At 35.3% G+C, this 17,303-nt stretch overlaps 1 protein-coding gene across 1 annotated transcript in view; it reads right to left on the minus strand.

The window, feature by feature from the left end:
* LOC108406243 (cilia- and flagella-associated protein 47-like) overlaps nt 1–17,303 on the minus strand; it is a 92,764-nt gene that overhangs the window by 37,753 nt on the left and 37,708 nt on the right. The window contains 8 exon segments of the mRNA XM_073228037.1: nt 2,385–2,515; nt 5,793–6,034; nt 6,347–6,563; nt 10,898–10,994; nt 11,099–11,285; nt 11,934–12,086; nt 14,721–14,931; nt 15,653–15,842. Of these exon segments, the coding sequence (XP_073084138.1) occupies nt 2,385–2,515; nt 5,793–6,034; nt 6,347–6,563; nt 10,898–10,994; nt 11,099–11,285; nt 11,934–12,086; nt 14,721–14,931; nt 15,653–15,842 (1,428 nt within the window).

Raw genomic sequence — 17,303 nt, forward strand, 5'->3', positions numbered from 1 at the left:
ATAATGTGCCACATGAGATTGTCCAGGCACGTTTCTACCAGAGGCCCTTTCACAGTGCTTAATACTGACAATGTGTGTGTTGCTTCTCTGAGAAGGAGGAGGTACGTCACTGTGATTCACAGAATGACTTAGGCTCAGGACTCCTCTGCAGCCCACGCAAATCACTTCACAGAACTAGTGCATCCTACACACTTTTTGGAAATGTTCATATTCTCCACCTCTCCAGTTTCACAGAGAAACAAGCAATAGCCAAAGGGAACTAGAACCCATCTTTTGCAATTCCTCATTCAGTGCTCTTTAGACCAGACCCTATTGTCTGTATCTACGATAAATTATTTTATTGTCTTAGGAGATTTCCATATATTCTCATAATTATTTGAACAACATGATTCGGGTAACTGGAGCAATAAATTTTCAGACAAAACTAACAGAAGAGGAAATAGCCAGGTAAGTCCTTCATAAATTAATGAAAACCTTAAATGAAAATTTTACTTAATCACTTCATGCTCCTCCATCTTTATTTTTCTTAAGGGTAACACTTCACAGCCCATTTAACTTTAAGGGCTTCAAAAATTTACAAAAAAATGACCTAAATCATTATTCCGATATCTCGGAATTTCATCCTTAACCAAACCTAGTGGTATAGGGAAGCAGCAAAGGCTATGGAGTAAAGCTCCATAACAGCAAAGGCTGTGGAGGCAAATAGATCTGGATATACATTTCATCTAGGACATTTCCTTCATGTGTGACTTGTTATTAGTTAAGTAACCACTCTAGCCTTCCATTTCCTCACCCATCAATTGGGTTATTAGCACGTGCTTTACAGAGCTGTTGTAAGGATTAAATTAGATAATACATGAATGGCAGTTGGCATCGTGCCTGACACACAGTAATCACTCAACAAATAAGTCTAAATTGCTAAACTCATTATTCACCTGTTAGAAAAAATACACATGGGGTGAGTTTGTGGGCAAATTTATGTTAGCAAATGTGTCAAGCAGTTCTGTAAATAGCAGTCAAAGAACTGTGTACACATGTTCAGCAAAAGACAGTTGTAAGAATGTTAATAGAAGCGTTATTATATCAACTAAAAAATCTGAAATCATCCAAATCCCTATCAGCTGCGTAATGGACAAACGATGGTGTAGTCACACAGTACTGTCCAGGAATGAGAATAAATGGTCCGTCACCACATGTGTCAGAATAGATGAATCCCACAAACCTAATGATGAACAAAAGAAGCCAGACATAAAAGAGAATGTATGGTTTGATTCAATTTATAAGTATAAAGCTCAAAACCAAAATTAATCTGTGCTCTTAGAAGTAAGGATAGTGATTACCCTGGGAAGGACACACACTGACTGGAAATGGGGATTGGTAGTGGAGGTGCTTCTGTGATGCTCGTCATGTCCTGTTTCTTGATCTGGTTAGTGTGGGTGTGAGTTACAAAGGTGTTATGAGTCTCTAAAGATTAACTGAGTGACACATAATTTATAATATGTGCACCTTTCTGCATGTATACTATACTTCAGAACGAAGTTTTAAGAAGAAGAAGAAGTAATTTAAACATAGTGAAAGCAGTAGAGCCCAGCTTATTTCAAACCTGGAGCAGAGGGAAGACCCTACTGATTTCTGACTGTCATTTGCCATCATTAAAGTAGATGAATCTCGTCCCTTAAGGCGACAAGCTCCTTCATAGCTGAAATATGTAAGAGCATGATCATGGCTCAGAGACAGAGATGGGATTTAATAAAACAACATTTGGCTTGTCTTAAATTACTAAGAACACTGGGAGGGAAATTTGGTACACAAGTAAAGTGGATTCTTGCTGATTAAGAGACATGAAGTTAAGGCCTTTGCGGCTCTACCACAGAAAGTTAAAATTACATATTACACCTTTAAATTTACTCATATTTTTACTATTAGAAGTAATTCTATAAAAATATGAATTTTCCATATTTCCTTGCTAGATAAATTACATGATCCATTTCATACTGAATTATTAATTACTACTAGAACACTAACAATACAGTACAGTATTGCAAAAATACAATTTTCTCTATTTTTCTTCGGTGTCTACTAATGAAATAATTTAATTTCAAGTGGCTCCCATGGTATTACATATTTATATAGGCTCTAATAACAATCTGCTATTGTTGGCACAAAAGTCTTGGATTTCTGAGTTAATTATAGATAACAAAACATTGTTTAGCAAAGTCTTCATTTATCACAGAGAAGTAGTGCTAAGAAGATGCTAAGATAATTTAGTTAACAAAGTATTGCACACAAAATCAGTTTCACTAACAAGTATATTTATCCCCAAGTATACCCAACCAGTTTAGAACCCTCAAAAAGGAAAAGTCATATTCAAGGTAAATCATTACATGTGCAACACATTTTAGTGTCAGTGTGTTTCCTTCCTTGATGTGAAGAATAAATTCTCCCTCTTCTGGAGAAATGAAACTTGGCTGCCATGTTACTTCACAATCCAATGAGGAGTATGGTTCAACTGTACCTACAGAGGATTTAGAGAAAATAAGATATTTATCACAGTTTAATTATATTAATTTTCATATCCAATAGAAGCTGGCAAGCAAATACATAACTGTGGTGTGTGGAGAAGACTGATGGGCAGTAACTTTGGCAAAGCAGATTCGGTGCTGTACATTAAGACTCGGTGTGCTAAGAGTGGAGAGCAACACCAGGATTACAGATCCACACTGAGAGGTCAGCTTGAGGTGAGGACTTTCCCTGCAGCCAGCATGGCTATCTCCTTTTCTCCAAGAACACTATGCATGTCAGGACACACGGAAAATCAAATGGACGGCTGGATAGAGCAAGGCTGGGATTGGCAGGGCAGTGACATGGCCAAGGAGTGCGAGCCATGAGAAAGACAGTGAGCCCGAACTGATGAAGGCGAGTTTGAGGACTGAAGCGGAAGACAACAAGGATGAAAACGAGACAGAACAAACAGAAACACGAACGCTTACCTAATGAAGAAGCCAAATTGGCTTGCCTTAAATTACTAAGAACAAATTAGAAGAAACACGAACACTATCTAATGAAGAAGCCAAATTAGAAGCAAATTCTATCTTAGTAAACACTTTTCAAAAATATTATTATATGAATATTCTAACCGCCAAAAGGAAAATGACATAAGAAAACCGTACATATACAAATTATGCACTTTCTTCAATGCTATATGAAATAGATTTCAGTATTGTATCTTTTGTGTTCAAAAAAGTCAAAAGTACTTAAAGCTAATGGATGGTGTTACTCATACAACCACTGTATTTGGAATTAAGTATCTTTGTGTTTTGTGCTTTAAAACATGCAAGGCGTGTTAGCCACAACCCAAAGAAAATGAAAGTAAATACTAAAATCATTTCTATAAAAATGAGAATTCTAAAGATCATGAGAAGCCTATCTGGTGTATCACTTTATACTATGATAATTTCACTTCACTTCTGACAAACTAAGCATCATGACTGCATTTCCAATGGCAGCTACAAGGGGGAAGCCCAAGCAATTCAGCCTTGGATGGGATGGAGAAATACAAGGAAAGGTGCCATTCTCTGTGCTTTCCAGACACTCTTAGTGCCATTTCACATGCTGGGTCAGAACCTGGAGCGGGAATGCAGATACTGTAACTACCACTGTTTGATAACTGTTCCAAAACACTGGAGGAGGCAATCTAGAATCTCTGAAATAGGCACAAACACTTTCTCTTTCTTCTCTGATTGTTCACTTGGCTTTTTTCTAGATTAGGGCAGGACTCAGTATTACCAGTATTAATAATAAAAAAAGAGCTTCGCCAAATGAATCTGCTAAATAATGAAGGAAGTATACCTTGAATGCTTAGTAAATTATAATCTGGAACTGTGTTAAATTCAGAACTGTGTTAAGTCAACCCAGGTGAATAAAAAGATTAAATACGGCTATAGTGATGATCTCCAACCCTAATGAAGGGACAACACTACTCTTCCACTGTATACACCCACCTATACATCCACCTTAAAATTAAGTGATTTTAAATTAATACTTACGCTTGTTTATAACACTCCCTGTTACACTGATAGTTACATAAAAATTAGGATTTGGAAATGACTGAGTCTTAAAAGAAAGTACACCTAAGGCAAGAGTTCTACAAACCAGAGCTCCTCTATGATCTGAAATACAGTCCATTTAGATCCCAAGTGATAACTATTCCTAAATTAGAGATAAAGAGGGAGGGAGGGCAAAGGGAACGGAAGAAGAAGAAAGGAGGGAAGGAAAGAGAGAGTGAAGGAAGTGGGGAGCAAGGAACTGATAGTGGGGATGGATGGCAACATGCATGATACACTGCTATTATTCTGAGGACACTTTCAGGGAAAAAAATAAGTCGAACAGAATTAGCAAATAGTCATAATCAAATAGCTATCTACTTATTTGGCACCCACCATTTGCCAGTCACTATAGAAGAAGTTCTTCCATGTACTCTTCATGAGAATATCAGTCTCCCTACTTCACAAATAAGGAAACTAGTGCTTATAGAGTACATTTTTCAAGATCACAAATCTAGTGAGAAGCTAAGAGTAGTTTTAAAATCAGGTCTATGTAACTCCAAAGTTTGTTTTACTTTCCGTTCACGCAGAAGTAGACTTCGGCTAGTTCTAAAGCACCACATGAATCACTGCAGATACAAAGATACAGATTTTTCCATCTCGCTGGAAAGGCATGACACGTCCATAAAACAAAGACACTATATTGATCATTCAACTTCTAACTTGCCGCTTTATTTCTTCAAATAATAGCCTGCATCCTCATGAGGTCTTCATACCACATCACAATGATATTTGCCAAATTTGACAAACTATTAGGTAAGTGGAAAGTTCAGCAGTTACCAGGGCTCAGTTCTTATAATAGGTATATCATGTTAGATTCCAGGAAATGGCAGAAACAAGGTTAAGAGGACAATTGGTAAATATGAGGAACCAAATTTACTGCTTAATGAAAACAGCCAATCTGAGATTATTTGCTATTAATTTAAACATTCATTATTTAAAAATACAGTTTTAAGTTCTAAATTTTATTAATTGGGTTTTATTACCTGTATCAAATATTGACTATAAAGAATTTGTGGATCCTTCTAAAAGAATTCACAATCTAACAAAATCTAAGTCATTCTGAATCATATTTTACCATCAACATCAAACTAAAACTAAAACAAAATACTGTGTTCATCAGCATCTGTGATAGGTTCATCTGTGAACTTGGTCAGGCTGTGGTACACAGTGGTTTGGTCAAACATCAGTCTAGATGCTACTATGAAGGTATTTTTTTTAGATATGATTAACGTTTAACTCAATAGGCTTTGAGTAAAGCAGATTATTCTCCATAATGTGGGTGGGCCTCATCCATTTAGTTGAAGGTCTGAAGAGAAAAGACTGAGGTTCCTTTGGATTCAAGACTACAGCATGATGCTTCCCTGAGTCTCCAGCCTGCCAACTGCCCTGAAGACTTCAAATCTGCCAGCCCACACAATTATATGTGCCAATCTTTTAAAATCTTTCTCTCTCTGTATAGATACATTTCTTTTTGCTCCTATTTCTCTGGAGAAGCCTGACTAATACAGGATCCATATTTTAAAATCAAATATATGTACTTAAGTATGTAAAAATAAATGCCCTATTGACCACATCTGATTTATTTCTGTTTTTCAGACCCTTGTGTAATATACATTCAATAAATGATTGATGCCTAAATACATGAATAAATGAGTGTCTAAATCAAACAAACAGAATGAACTATACCTTTAGCTGAATGAATGGAAAATGCCATTCCTCTTCCTGTGTTTACTGGTTGCCATTCAAACTGGGGAAAATAATTATGACAATTGTGTAACCTAACCATTCCCCTAAAACATGTTTTCATGGAGGAGCCTTGTGGTCTCAATACTAGCTCATGAGAAGATAGCTCAAGTTTTACTGGGATGACAACTGCCGTCACTAGGATGTGCCCACTGGGTATTCCATTCACTGTAAAGCTGAAAGCCCTGTAACACAGTAAAAGCATCCAAACTTAACCAAGACTGGCTATTTGCAATTACAGAATTCAATTACATGTAAAAATGCATATCCTATTAACATCCACAATTAATTCTTAGTAAGCAGTACATCAAAATAATTACAAATGATAATCAGACTACCACTGAAATATGAGACTACAAACCTACAAATTGGTGCACATATAGTTACTATGTTTTGGGACCAAACAATACATACTACAATTACTGGGGCAAATACATACATATTCTACAAAAGCACACTTTGATTCTAGCATATAGAAATTCAAAAATAAATCTTACTTCCAAAATTTTCCAATGGCTGGAGAGTCAAATATTATTGAAATATGAGTACTAGCTGTAGGTGGAACCACATATGAAAACTGCTTGGTTTTCTGAAGTTCTTCCAAATTAATATCTAATTGGATCAAAATATGCATAGGTAGCATATTAATAACATGCAATAGATGAGTATTTGTGGAGTTCACACAAACTTCACCAAAGTTAAGGACAGAGGGCCCTGAAAAAATGAAAAGCAAGTTATTAAGTTCAGTGTTGGCAAATGTGTTCATTTATTTCAGTTTCATACTGTATTTCGACCAATTAATTTGTAGAAAACGGTACCTAGAAAATTATTAACCAGACAAATTAAATATCTATAATTTAATGTTTGAAGATTGTCGGCTAATATTCAATATAAATAACACTGGCCAACACCCTCTCCATTCCCATGAATACATGTATGTTCACTTATCCAGAATGCATGGAAATTGGTAATTTCCCCATGATATATTCCTTACATTTTCCCCTTTAAATACCAAACACTTTTATAACAACTTTAATAACTATGTCTTGTCCTGCTTTAAGAGCTTGATTTAATTACAACTGATGTAGAGTAAGCTGCAGATGTTTAACGTGTAGAATTTCTTAAGTATTGATGTTTGTAGACACCTGTGAAATAATCACAAGGAAAGGAGACATACATTGCTTCAAAAAGTTTTCTTGTGCCCCTTCATATTGTCTCCCTCCCATCATCTCCATACTCCCCTTTCCCAGACAATCACTTACCTGCTTTATGTCGCTACAGATCAGTTTGCATTTTCTAGAGTTTAATGAGAGGGGAAAAATATAGCACGTGCAGTTTGGCTCTGATTTCTTTCACTAAGCAAATTTCGTCTCATGTGCCAACAGTCCATTCCTTTATATATTAAGTGGTAGTTCATTACAGGTGAATGTTAATCTATTTGCCTGTTGACTGACGCTCGGATGGTTTTCAAGTACTGGCCATTACAGTTTAAGGTGCTGAGACATTTGTGCCAAAGTATTTGTCTGAATATATGCTTTCATTTCTTTTGGATAAATATCTAGGAGTGGCATGGATGGATCATATGGTAGATGCATGTTTAAATGTATAAGAAACTTCCAAACTGTTCTCAAGTGGTGGTAAAATTTTCCGTTCCACTAGCAATGTACAAGAGTCCCAGTTACCCCTCATCTTTGGCATCAATTCAAATGATGAGTTCGGGGTTTGTTTTTTTTAACTTTTGACATTCTAATAGATTTGTAGTTGTATAGTTGTATCTCCTGGTGGTTTTGTGTTTCCCTAACAAATAACGATGTTGTACATCTCTCCGTGTATTTATTTGTCACTTGTATATTTTTGTTGATGAAGTATCTGCTCAACTCTTTTGTCTATTTTTTACTTGGGTTGTTTTCTTAAAATTGAGTCTGTCTCAAAAGTTTTATATACAGTCTGGTTGCAATTCTCTCATCAGATAGGTAATTTGCAAATATTTTCTCAGTCTATGGCTTCCTTTTATCCTCTTTTCAGCTGCTTTTGAATAAGCTTTTAAATTTGATCAATTCCAATTTATCCATTTGTTCTTTTATGGATCATATTTTTTGGGTCATATCTAAGAGTTTTTTGCTTTCCCTATGGTCACAGATATTTTGTCCTATGCTTCCTTCTGCAAGGGAGGAAGCACGTAGCTTATGATCTATTTTGATTTACTTTTGGCACATAATAGAATGTATGGATACAAACTCCGCTTTCCTTTTTCTTTTTGTTATGTGGTTCATATGCACCAGTGCTAATTACTGAAAACAATCCTTTCTGCACTGCATTATCTTTGTACCTTTGTCAAAATTCAGTTGTCCAGTATGTGCAGGCCTATTCCTAAACCCTCACTTAGGTTTCATTGATCTATGTGTCTATATTTATGGCAATACCACACTATTTTTTTGATTGCTGTAACTTTGTAAGTCTTGAAATCAGGTGATGTTTTATCTCCAACTTGTTTTTCTTTTTCAAAATTGTTTTGACTACTGTAATTACTTTGTGCCTTTATCTGAGTTTTAAAATGGATCTGACAATTTGTACAAAAGATCTTGATGGGATTTTGATTAGAACTGTGTTGAATCTGCAGAGCATATGGATCATTTTTTATATCTTCTATGTCTCTGCATAACTTTTTGAATATAAAGGGTACAGTTATAATGATTGTTTCAACGGCCTTGTTGGATACTACTAACATATATATATATATATATATATATATATATATATATATACCCTTATTGGTTAGGTTTAATTGATCAACTGTTCTTCTTGTAATGGATTGTGTTTTCCTGCTTCTTTTTATGCCTAGTAATCTATGTTTGGATATCAGATACTGTAAATATTATCTCATTAAGTGCTGGATATTTTTCATATTCCTATGAGTATTCTTGAGCTATGTTCCAGGAGAAAGTTACTTTTTGAAAAAGATCGATCCTTCCAGATCTTGCCTTTATGAAAGTTACCCAGGTCCACAGTAGTGCTCTGAATAGTAATTATTTTTTACTACTGAGGTAAGAACTTCCTAAATACTCTGCTCCAATGCCCTAGGAGTTAAGAGGGTTTTTTTTTCTGGTCTGCCTGGGTATTTTCATTCACTATTATGATGTCTGTATGATTACTGTATGATTTTATAGTCCTTTTTAATGGGTGCTTGTGTATGTATCTCCCTCTATTTCCCCAGAAAGGAGATGTCTTTTTCTTCCCCCTCAGTCCAAAATTAAGAGGGCTGGAAGAGGAGGGAGGTTGCAAAGAGCCAGGTATGGGAGAGAGTAAAACCATCACTGTCCCATCCTTGGCCCTGAATCCGACCATCTGAACCCCTCAAACATCCTCAGGATTTTATACAGACTGTCATAGTGTGGAACCCATCTCATCAAAGACCCAAGCACGACTGGGGGGCAGGCTGTGAGTGTGATGGGTGGTGGGCGAGAGGCACGGGCCAGGGGCAATTCTCTTCTCACTTGTAAACTTGTAGTTTCACAGAAAAAAAAATGCAGTTTTAAATAAAGAAATTCCTTTAAAAAAAAAAAGAAGAACAAATTAGGAGGATTTACACTTACTGATTCCAAAAGTTACTATAAAGCTACAGTGTCAAAGAGATTGTAGAACTGTTTTAAGGACAGACGTACAGATCAACAGAATGGAATTGAGAGACCCAAAATAAATCCTGACATATATGGTCAACTGATTTTCTACAAAGGTGCCAGGGCAATTCAATGAGGACTAATAGTATTTTCAGCAATGATGCTGGGACAACTGACTATCCACATACAACAATATGAATTTAGGCTCTTAACTCAAACCATAAACAAACATTAACTCAAAAGGAACTGTAGTCCTAAATATAAGACCTAAAATTACACAAATTTTAGAACAAAATAAAATGTATGTGATCTTGAGTAGCTAAAGATTTCTTGGGCATGACATCTAACGCATGACTTATAAAAGAAAAAAATTCGATAAATTCAATTTCATTTAAATTAAAAAGTTTTGTACTTTAAACAATACTATTAGGAAAGTGAAAAAATGGACTTAGAGAAAATATTTGAAAATCATGTATCTGAATCTGATAAAACACTTATATCCAAAATATATAAACAACTCATAAATCTGTAATAAGAAGGCAAATGTTCAAATTAAAAATTGGGCAAAGAATTTTAAAGACATTTCTCCAAAGAAGATACATGATTTAAATAGACATCTAAGTGAATACATGACAATATTCAACATCTTACTCACTAGGGAAATGTAAACCGAAACCACAGTGAAAATGTTTCACACCCACTAGGAAGGCTACAATAAAAAAGGCAGAAAAAAACAATTGCTGGTGAGAATATGGAGAAATTGTAACCCCATTACACTGTTCATGGGGTTTTAACTTGGTACACACTGGAAAATTTTTGGTAGTTTCTTCAAAAGTTAGATGTAAATTTACAGTACAAAGCAGCAATTCTACTCCTAGGAATCCAACCAGAAGAAATGAAAATGTACGTTCACTCAAAGAATTAAATGTAAATGTTTATAGCAACCTTATTCAGAATAGAGCTTCAAACTGAACAGAGCCCAATGTTCATCAATTGGCAAATAGATAAACAAAACATGGTATTCCCAAAAAATCAGATACTATTTAGATATAAGAAGGAAGAGAATATTTATAACTACTGCCACATGGATGAACCTCAAAAACATGCTAAGTAAAAGCAGAAATATAAGAGGGACCACATATTGTACTATTCTTTTTATATGAAATGTTCAGAATAGGCAAATCTACAAAGATACAAAGTTGAATAACACCTGCCTGGGGCTAAGGGTGGGAACAGGAAGTAACCACATATGGTCAAGAGGGCAATGACAGCACTCTAAAATGGAAGTGTGAGATGGCTGCACATTCCTGCAAATTTACTAAAGTTGATTGACTTGCATACTTTAAACTGGTGAACTTATGGAATATAAATTACACTTCAATACATCTGTTAAAAAAACAAAGACTTTAGTCTATTTTTACCAATTCTTACCAATGATTACTTGATGAATTTGCTTTGGTGTCAAAATTAAGCTACAATCATGTTTTTCATGGGGTGTGCATGGGCCTGACTTAAGTCCTTTGAGAACCTATGAAAAAAATCAACTCACATTAGTCCAAAATTAACTGTTCAATATTAGCAAAAGATATTTGAATTGTCATGGTATAATTAAAAGTAAAATATTGCACATGCCTTTCTTTTCAGAGATGCTGTCTCCTTGGATGACATCTTCGTGGTACTTAACATTTGGTTAGGTCTGATCTGACACACTGCTGAAGGTAACTCCTCTTCTATTTCTGTTGCTGAGAGGGAAGGTGACTTCATACCTGATCCTGGCTGTACTCCTATGTCTGTATCGTTATATGAATACACGTATGCCCTTATGAAGTCATAATAATGAAATTAGGCCAAGTCTTTTAGAAAACTCATCAGCAAATCCAAAGATTTCCTAAGGCGCATGCTACAGATCCCCTCAGATCCATTTAAACAGACTGATGCACTAATTGGCATAAAATTGCCCTCTGTTGAGGAGACCGCATTCTCAAACACCTTCACAATGAGTTAGGCCCACCCCACCCCACCAGGCACAGCTCATAATCAATGATGGAGAAGGAGCACAAAAAACAAGCCCCCTTGGCTCAAGGCAGGAACTATGTGATATAATTTATGTTCAAGAGAACCTAGGCATCAGGCTGAGTGTAAGCTTTACTTGCAACACATCATTTCTCAGTTCCTTCCCCTGCTCTATCCTGTTTCCTTCATCTTGCACAGGTTTCTCCTAAAAGGACACTCTCCAAAAATCACACGTGCTCAAACCCCTCTCTCAGGATCTGCTTCTGGGGAAACCCACCCAAGACATTCACAAATCAAAAGAAAGAAAGGAAATAACTGTAGTCAAACTAGTTTAATGTTCTGCTATTTGTATATATGAAAAAGTCATTTAAATCACAAAATAGAAACTGAAGAGTAAAGAAAGGCTCTATAGTTCCATGGACTGTTTCATACTTTCTGAGGAAGTGAACTTTACCTCTCCGCTTGTATCTGTAGGCGCATGTTTCTTGAATGTTCAATGTATCTTGCATAATAGTTGTCATGTGCTTTCTTTTCTATTCTTTCAAATTCAGTATATGCAAAATCAGGATCCACATAGTTGTATCTTGGAATCTTTGTGAAAATTTTCCTACAATATGAGCAAGTTATGTTAATATTTATGTACATATGCATTTATTCAATCAGTATTTATTGAGTTCCTCCAATACCAAAGGTTGGACATAGAGTGGTGAATAGGACAGATTCCAGTCCTTTCCCTCATATCCTATTACATCTCAAAACATGATTACATGTAGAATTAGAATGGTATCTAATTTTCTTCTCAACCTAATTAGAAAAAATATCTAAGGTCACTGGCACCCACCCTAAACCCACTTAAAGAATTAGTCAAATAGGCAATTTGGACAGTTCTAGATTACAGATGGGACTAGATCTGAATCTGATTAATGTTTCCTAAGAGTTAGCTACTTTTAGATTATTGTGATTAAAGTTAGAGAAAAAATATAGAATGAATCCATTTGCTAACCACGCTACATTCTTAATATCTCAGAGTTCATGAAATAACCATCAACAATAAATCTATACAGAGAAAAAACCTATGAAAGAACCGCAAACAACTTTATATCTCATATTAACTCAACAGGGTTCATGTTCTTCCTTTCACCCACCATTTATTCACATCTAGCCTTGGTTTACCTCAATTCTCAGCAAATTTCATCAGTCATTACAATAATCACCCTCAGTAATTAACTCATAAGTATGAACCCATTAATCATACAATCAAATGAAATTCAATCTAATATTTCTCCCTGTCTTTAACAATTCCTTAATAGTTAGAATAAGACAGCTTCAACTGAGTTAAAGTCTGTAAAACAGTGAGGCAATAAGAGAGAAACAGATGTTTTGTTATTCAAAGATAAATTATTGATATTTAAATTTCCTTGGCTGTGGGAACCTTAATCACCTTTAGAACCAAGAAGTGATTCCTATATCTTAAATCCGTATCTCTGTAACAAGGAGAAAAGGAGAGAGTTGGAAAGAAGTAGTAAATGCTTGAAGTGAGAAAGAGCTGACTACTGACACATCTAAATGTTTATCAATTCCTTAAAAAATAAACTCCAAGAAATACCTCTACAGCTTTCAGCAAGTCACTGTTTTTCTAATGTGCAAACTACAGGGACAAAAAGTATTAAGTAAATAAAACATTTTCCCACATTTATTTATTAAAATATTTATTTACTGAGTGTCTACTATATGCCTGACACTGTTCTAAGCACAGGACATAACTGTAATAAATAAAAGCTAAACAAAAATTCCTACTTTATTTTCTTTATTTTCTTCTCAGAAACTGAAAAGGTAAAATGTGTTACAAAATAAAATAGCAACTATTGTTATAGACAATTTAATGCGCTGTAAAATTTCATTACTTAAAGTTACTAATTGCTAGCCAGAAAATAACTGGACTACACTTTGTATTTCTATGAGTAAGGAAAAATTAAATTGTAGAAAATAATTACTTCCATGGAATAAACAGGAAATTCTTGGCCTTCTTCAAAAAAGTTCTGGCATTTTTAGACCATATGATTAATATTGATTTAGACAGAAAGAAAATGTTAATGTTAAATTAATACATTGTATCTGTATGTAGATATATTTGTATAAGCATAGGAAGTGAATGAATAAGATACATAAAGAACTGTTTCCAGCAGCCATGTCTGCAGGGTGGGATAGAGTGCAATGAGCCAGAGAGAGGGATGGGTTTCCATTTTTTATACTGTATAATTACCTAACACGGAATCTGAGTGATTTTTACACTTCTGTGGTTTATGGTATTTGTCAAATAAAAAAGAGATGTGGATGGAATCTAGAAAATAAAATAATAAACTATATAAAAGAGATAGACTGTATAAAAACCCAGAATTTTCCAGTTGTGGAAAACAAAGCAATTATGGTCCAAAAATCAAATGGTAGTGCAAGAAAATGGCTGTAAAGTTAAATGAGCTTAAAGCCTCACCAAAGGTAAAAGACAAATAGAGAAAGCCCAGGGACATTATCAAGTTTAGATGGCCCAGGTAGAGAAACAAGCAGGCAGAAAAAATACCCATTTCAGTCTCAGTTTCTGATATAATGGCCCAGATAAAGACCTGTCAGGATGCCTGGGTTTCTTCTCACTAAGCACGGGTAAGATAGTTATTTCTTTGGTAAGATTCACTAAGCTCAAATTGAGTTTTTCATCACTTTTGATCCTAATTGGGGAGGTTTTAGTTCAGTTTGGGGAAGGTTATAGGAAATGTGACTTGGAGGGGATCAAATGATAATGAAGACGATGACAAAGATGATGATGACAATGATGACATCATGGACAAGGATGATTAGCTTTTTTCCACAATTTTAAAGTCTTCTTTATAAATCTTAAATTCAAACTCTCAGCCATAATAAACATGACTACTCTGAAGACTTGATACATTTCCAAAAGTCATTATTTTTAGTATTATTCTATACTTGTCAATAGCAAATTTTAAGAATCATCTGGTAAACTATTCACTTCCTGGCAAGTACAGCAGAGGTGATCAGTGGTTAGATAAAGCAAATACAGAACCACCCAACAACTATCTCCTCCAATGCAAAAAGAAAAAGAAAGAAAAGAAAAAGCTTATTACTATTATTATCATTATTATTACAATCATTAGTTTGTTACAATGGGAACTGGTAAGTCATCTGCATATCATTGTGGCCATTTTGTCTTTTTAATATAGCATGATACCTGAAATGTCTATTCTGCTCTCCAGACCTGATACTTGCAGTTCGGTCATTGGGAAAGGCTATCGGCGCATCCTTCGACTCTTCACTTGAGCGATGATCGTGAATGCGTGTAAGGGTTGACTGCAGCATTGCGACAGGTGCACAGTCCTTGTATGCTGTCAAGTCTTTGGCCACAATCTGTCCAGCAGGATTACTGACCAAAGGGGATATACCTTTCATAAAATTGGATATTAAGTTTAAATGTCATTTTTTAGTTTTAGCTATCCAAATAATATCTATCAATTAATTAATACACTAAACATACGTTCTAACTTAAAGCTGTCTCTAAACAAAAACATATTCAGAAAATATGAATAATTCAGTTTATAAGTAGACCTATATAAACCAATTTAACAAAATAATGCATGCATAAAAAATAAAACATAGAACTGAAAGGATTGGGTTGGCCCATAGGAAACACAGTTTTATAGGTTAAAGAGAAATGAATATCAGCAATTTCATATGGATCAATATATAAAAGATACTTGAGGATTAGATGAAATAGCAGCAAGAAAATCCATGGAATTGTCAAAACCAATTTATATTACAGATGAACAAAAATGTAGAATAAAATATAAAAACCTTTAAAATATTTAATAAATGTTATAGATTACTAAACCAGTACTATTTAAAATGTAATCCTCAAAAAGGCAGCATCACCACCTACAGGGAACATGCAAATCTTTGGGTTTCAACAGAGACCTACTTAGTAATCAATGCTGGGATGCAGGCCAGCAATACCTATCTAAACAGGCCTTCTGGTGATTTTGATTCATGCAAAAGCTACGAACCATAAGATTAGACCACATTTGATACATATAGCTAAACAATTAGTATATTAGGATAATCCTACACTAATTTTTTTAAAAAAGGTTAGTGTACACATTAGCTTACCAGGATTAATTTTCATCACAGCTTTCTTGGTGCAAGGTTTGCAGACACTGTTGAAATCTAAATATACTCGGTGAAAAGGTTTCAGTGATAAAGACTGCAAATTTTCATCTATTACTGGGCCAATAATGTCTATAAACTGCTTCACTTTAAAGACTCCAACTTGATGTGGAATGAAGGAACATATCACATTCTGAAAAAAAAAGAAAAGTAATCTACTGCCATAGCCTGAATGTTTGTGGGACCCTAAATCTCTTATGTTTAAACCTAGTGCCCAAAGTTTTGTAATTAGGAGATAGGTCCTTTGGGAGGTGATTAGGTTATGGGATTAGTGCTCTCATAAAAGAGGCCCCACAGAGCTCCGTTGGTCCTTCCACCATGTGTGAACACAAGGAGAAGTGTGCAACCAAGAAGGCCCTCATCTGACCATGCTGGCACCCTGATCTGGGATGTCCAGCCTCCCGAGCTATGAAAGCTAAATTTCTGTTCTTTATAAACTATGCAGTCTACGGTATTTTGTTATAGCAGCCCAAACGGATCAAGACCGTATTGTACTGTTAGGAAAAAATAAAAGGAAATCCAAAAAAATTGTCTCTAAAATTTTAAGGAAAGCTAGCTCATTACCATGATATGAAAGCATCCTGGAAATATCATATACAGTATTGACAAACCTTTAAGATACATATTATTGCAAAATTATTTAAGAAAAAACTAAGAACAATGGTGCTGAAGCACTTGCAGAGTGGCAGATTGAGGACCACTACAAAGCTACTCCTCCACAAACAGAAAGAGACCACTGGAATAACTGATGAAATCAACTTTGCAGATATTTTAGAACTACCCAAAACCTTGCAAAAATCCAAGGAGTACTTAAGAAAAAATGGCTGAATCTCTGAAAGGATGACAGGCTTTGTGACACTTTTACTTGCTGTAATCCCATCCTCCTATTCCCAGGTTTGTGCTCTCTTTGAAAAACGACAGCCTTGCAACCATGGTAGCTGTGAAAACTATTATCCTAGCAGCCATGGAGGGAGAAGAATGGCTTTGGAGCTCTTCAAAATCCTCATCCCTAGAGAACTGTCCCTATATGTCCTATCTGGGAGCTAGCTAAAAAGCCGATTACATGAGCATGTCTTTAACTGACCTGATTCAGAACTCATTCTGTATGAACAGCTGTCTCCCCAGGGTTCTGCCACCCCCTAAAAAAGTATCTGGCAATTGTAAAACATCACAACCTGAAGTAGCATTATCATTTAAGGCTAGTAAGAGGAGGGAGGGAGAGACGAACGAACCACAAAATATTCAGAGGGTATTTAAAAGTTTTTACATATTCCTGGGAATCTAGATTACCACACACATGTGCAGGACAGTTTATATACCCAGGGAAGATTTGACAAAGCAATAATTTCTTATCTCTGGCTGACTTTGAGACTCTGTACAAAAAAGAACTGAAGACCAGACAGAGTTGTAAACTACCTGACAGAACACTAAAGACATGCTTCACCCAATATACTTACACAGAGGCTCTCAGCAAAGGCTGTGAGATTTACTGACTCAACAAATTTAAGAGAATCTCTGCCCAGTCATTAGCTGTTCACTAAATTAACTGAGCAGACACTTGATTGGCTGCACACCAGAAAGAAAAACAACCTTT

The sequence above is a fragment of the Manis javanica genome, chromosome X, assembly GCF_040802235.1.
Source record: "Manis javanica isolate MJ-LG chromosome X, MJ_LKY, whole genome shotgun sequence".
Taxonomy (NCBI): domain Eukaryota; kingdom Metazoa; phylum Chordata; class Mammalia; order Pholidota; family Manidae; genus Manis; species Manis javanica.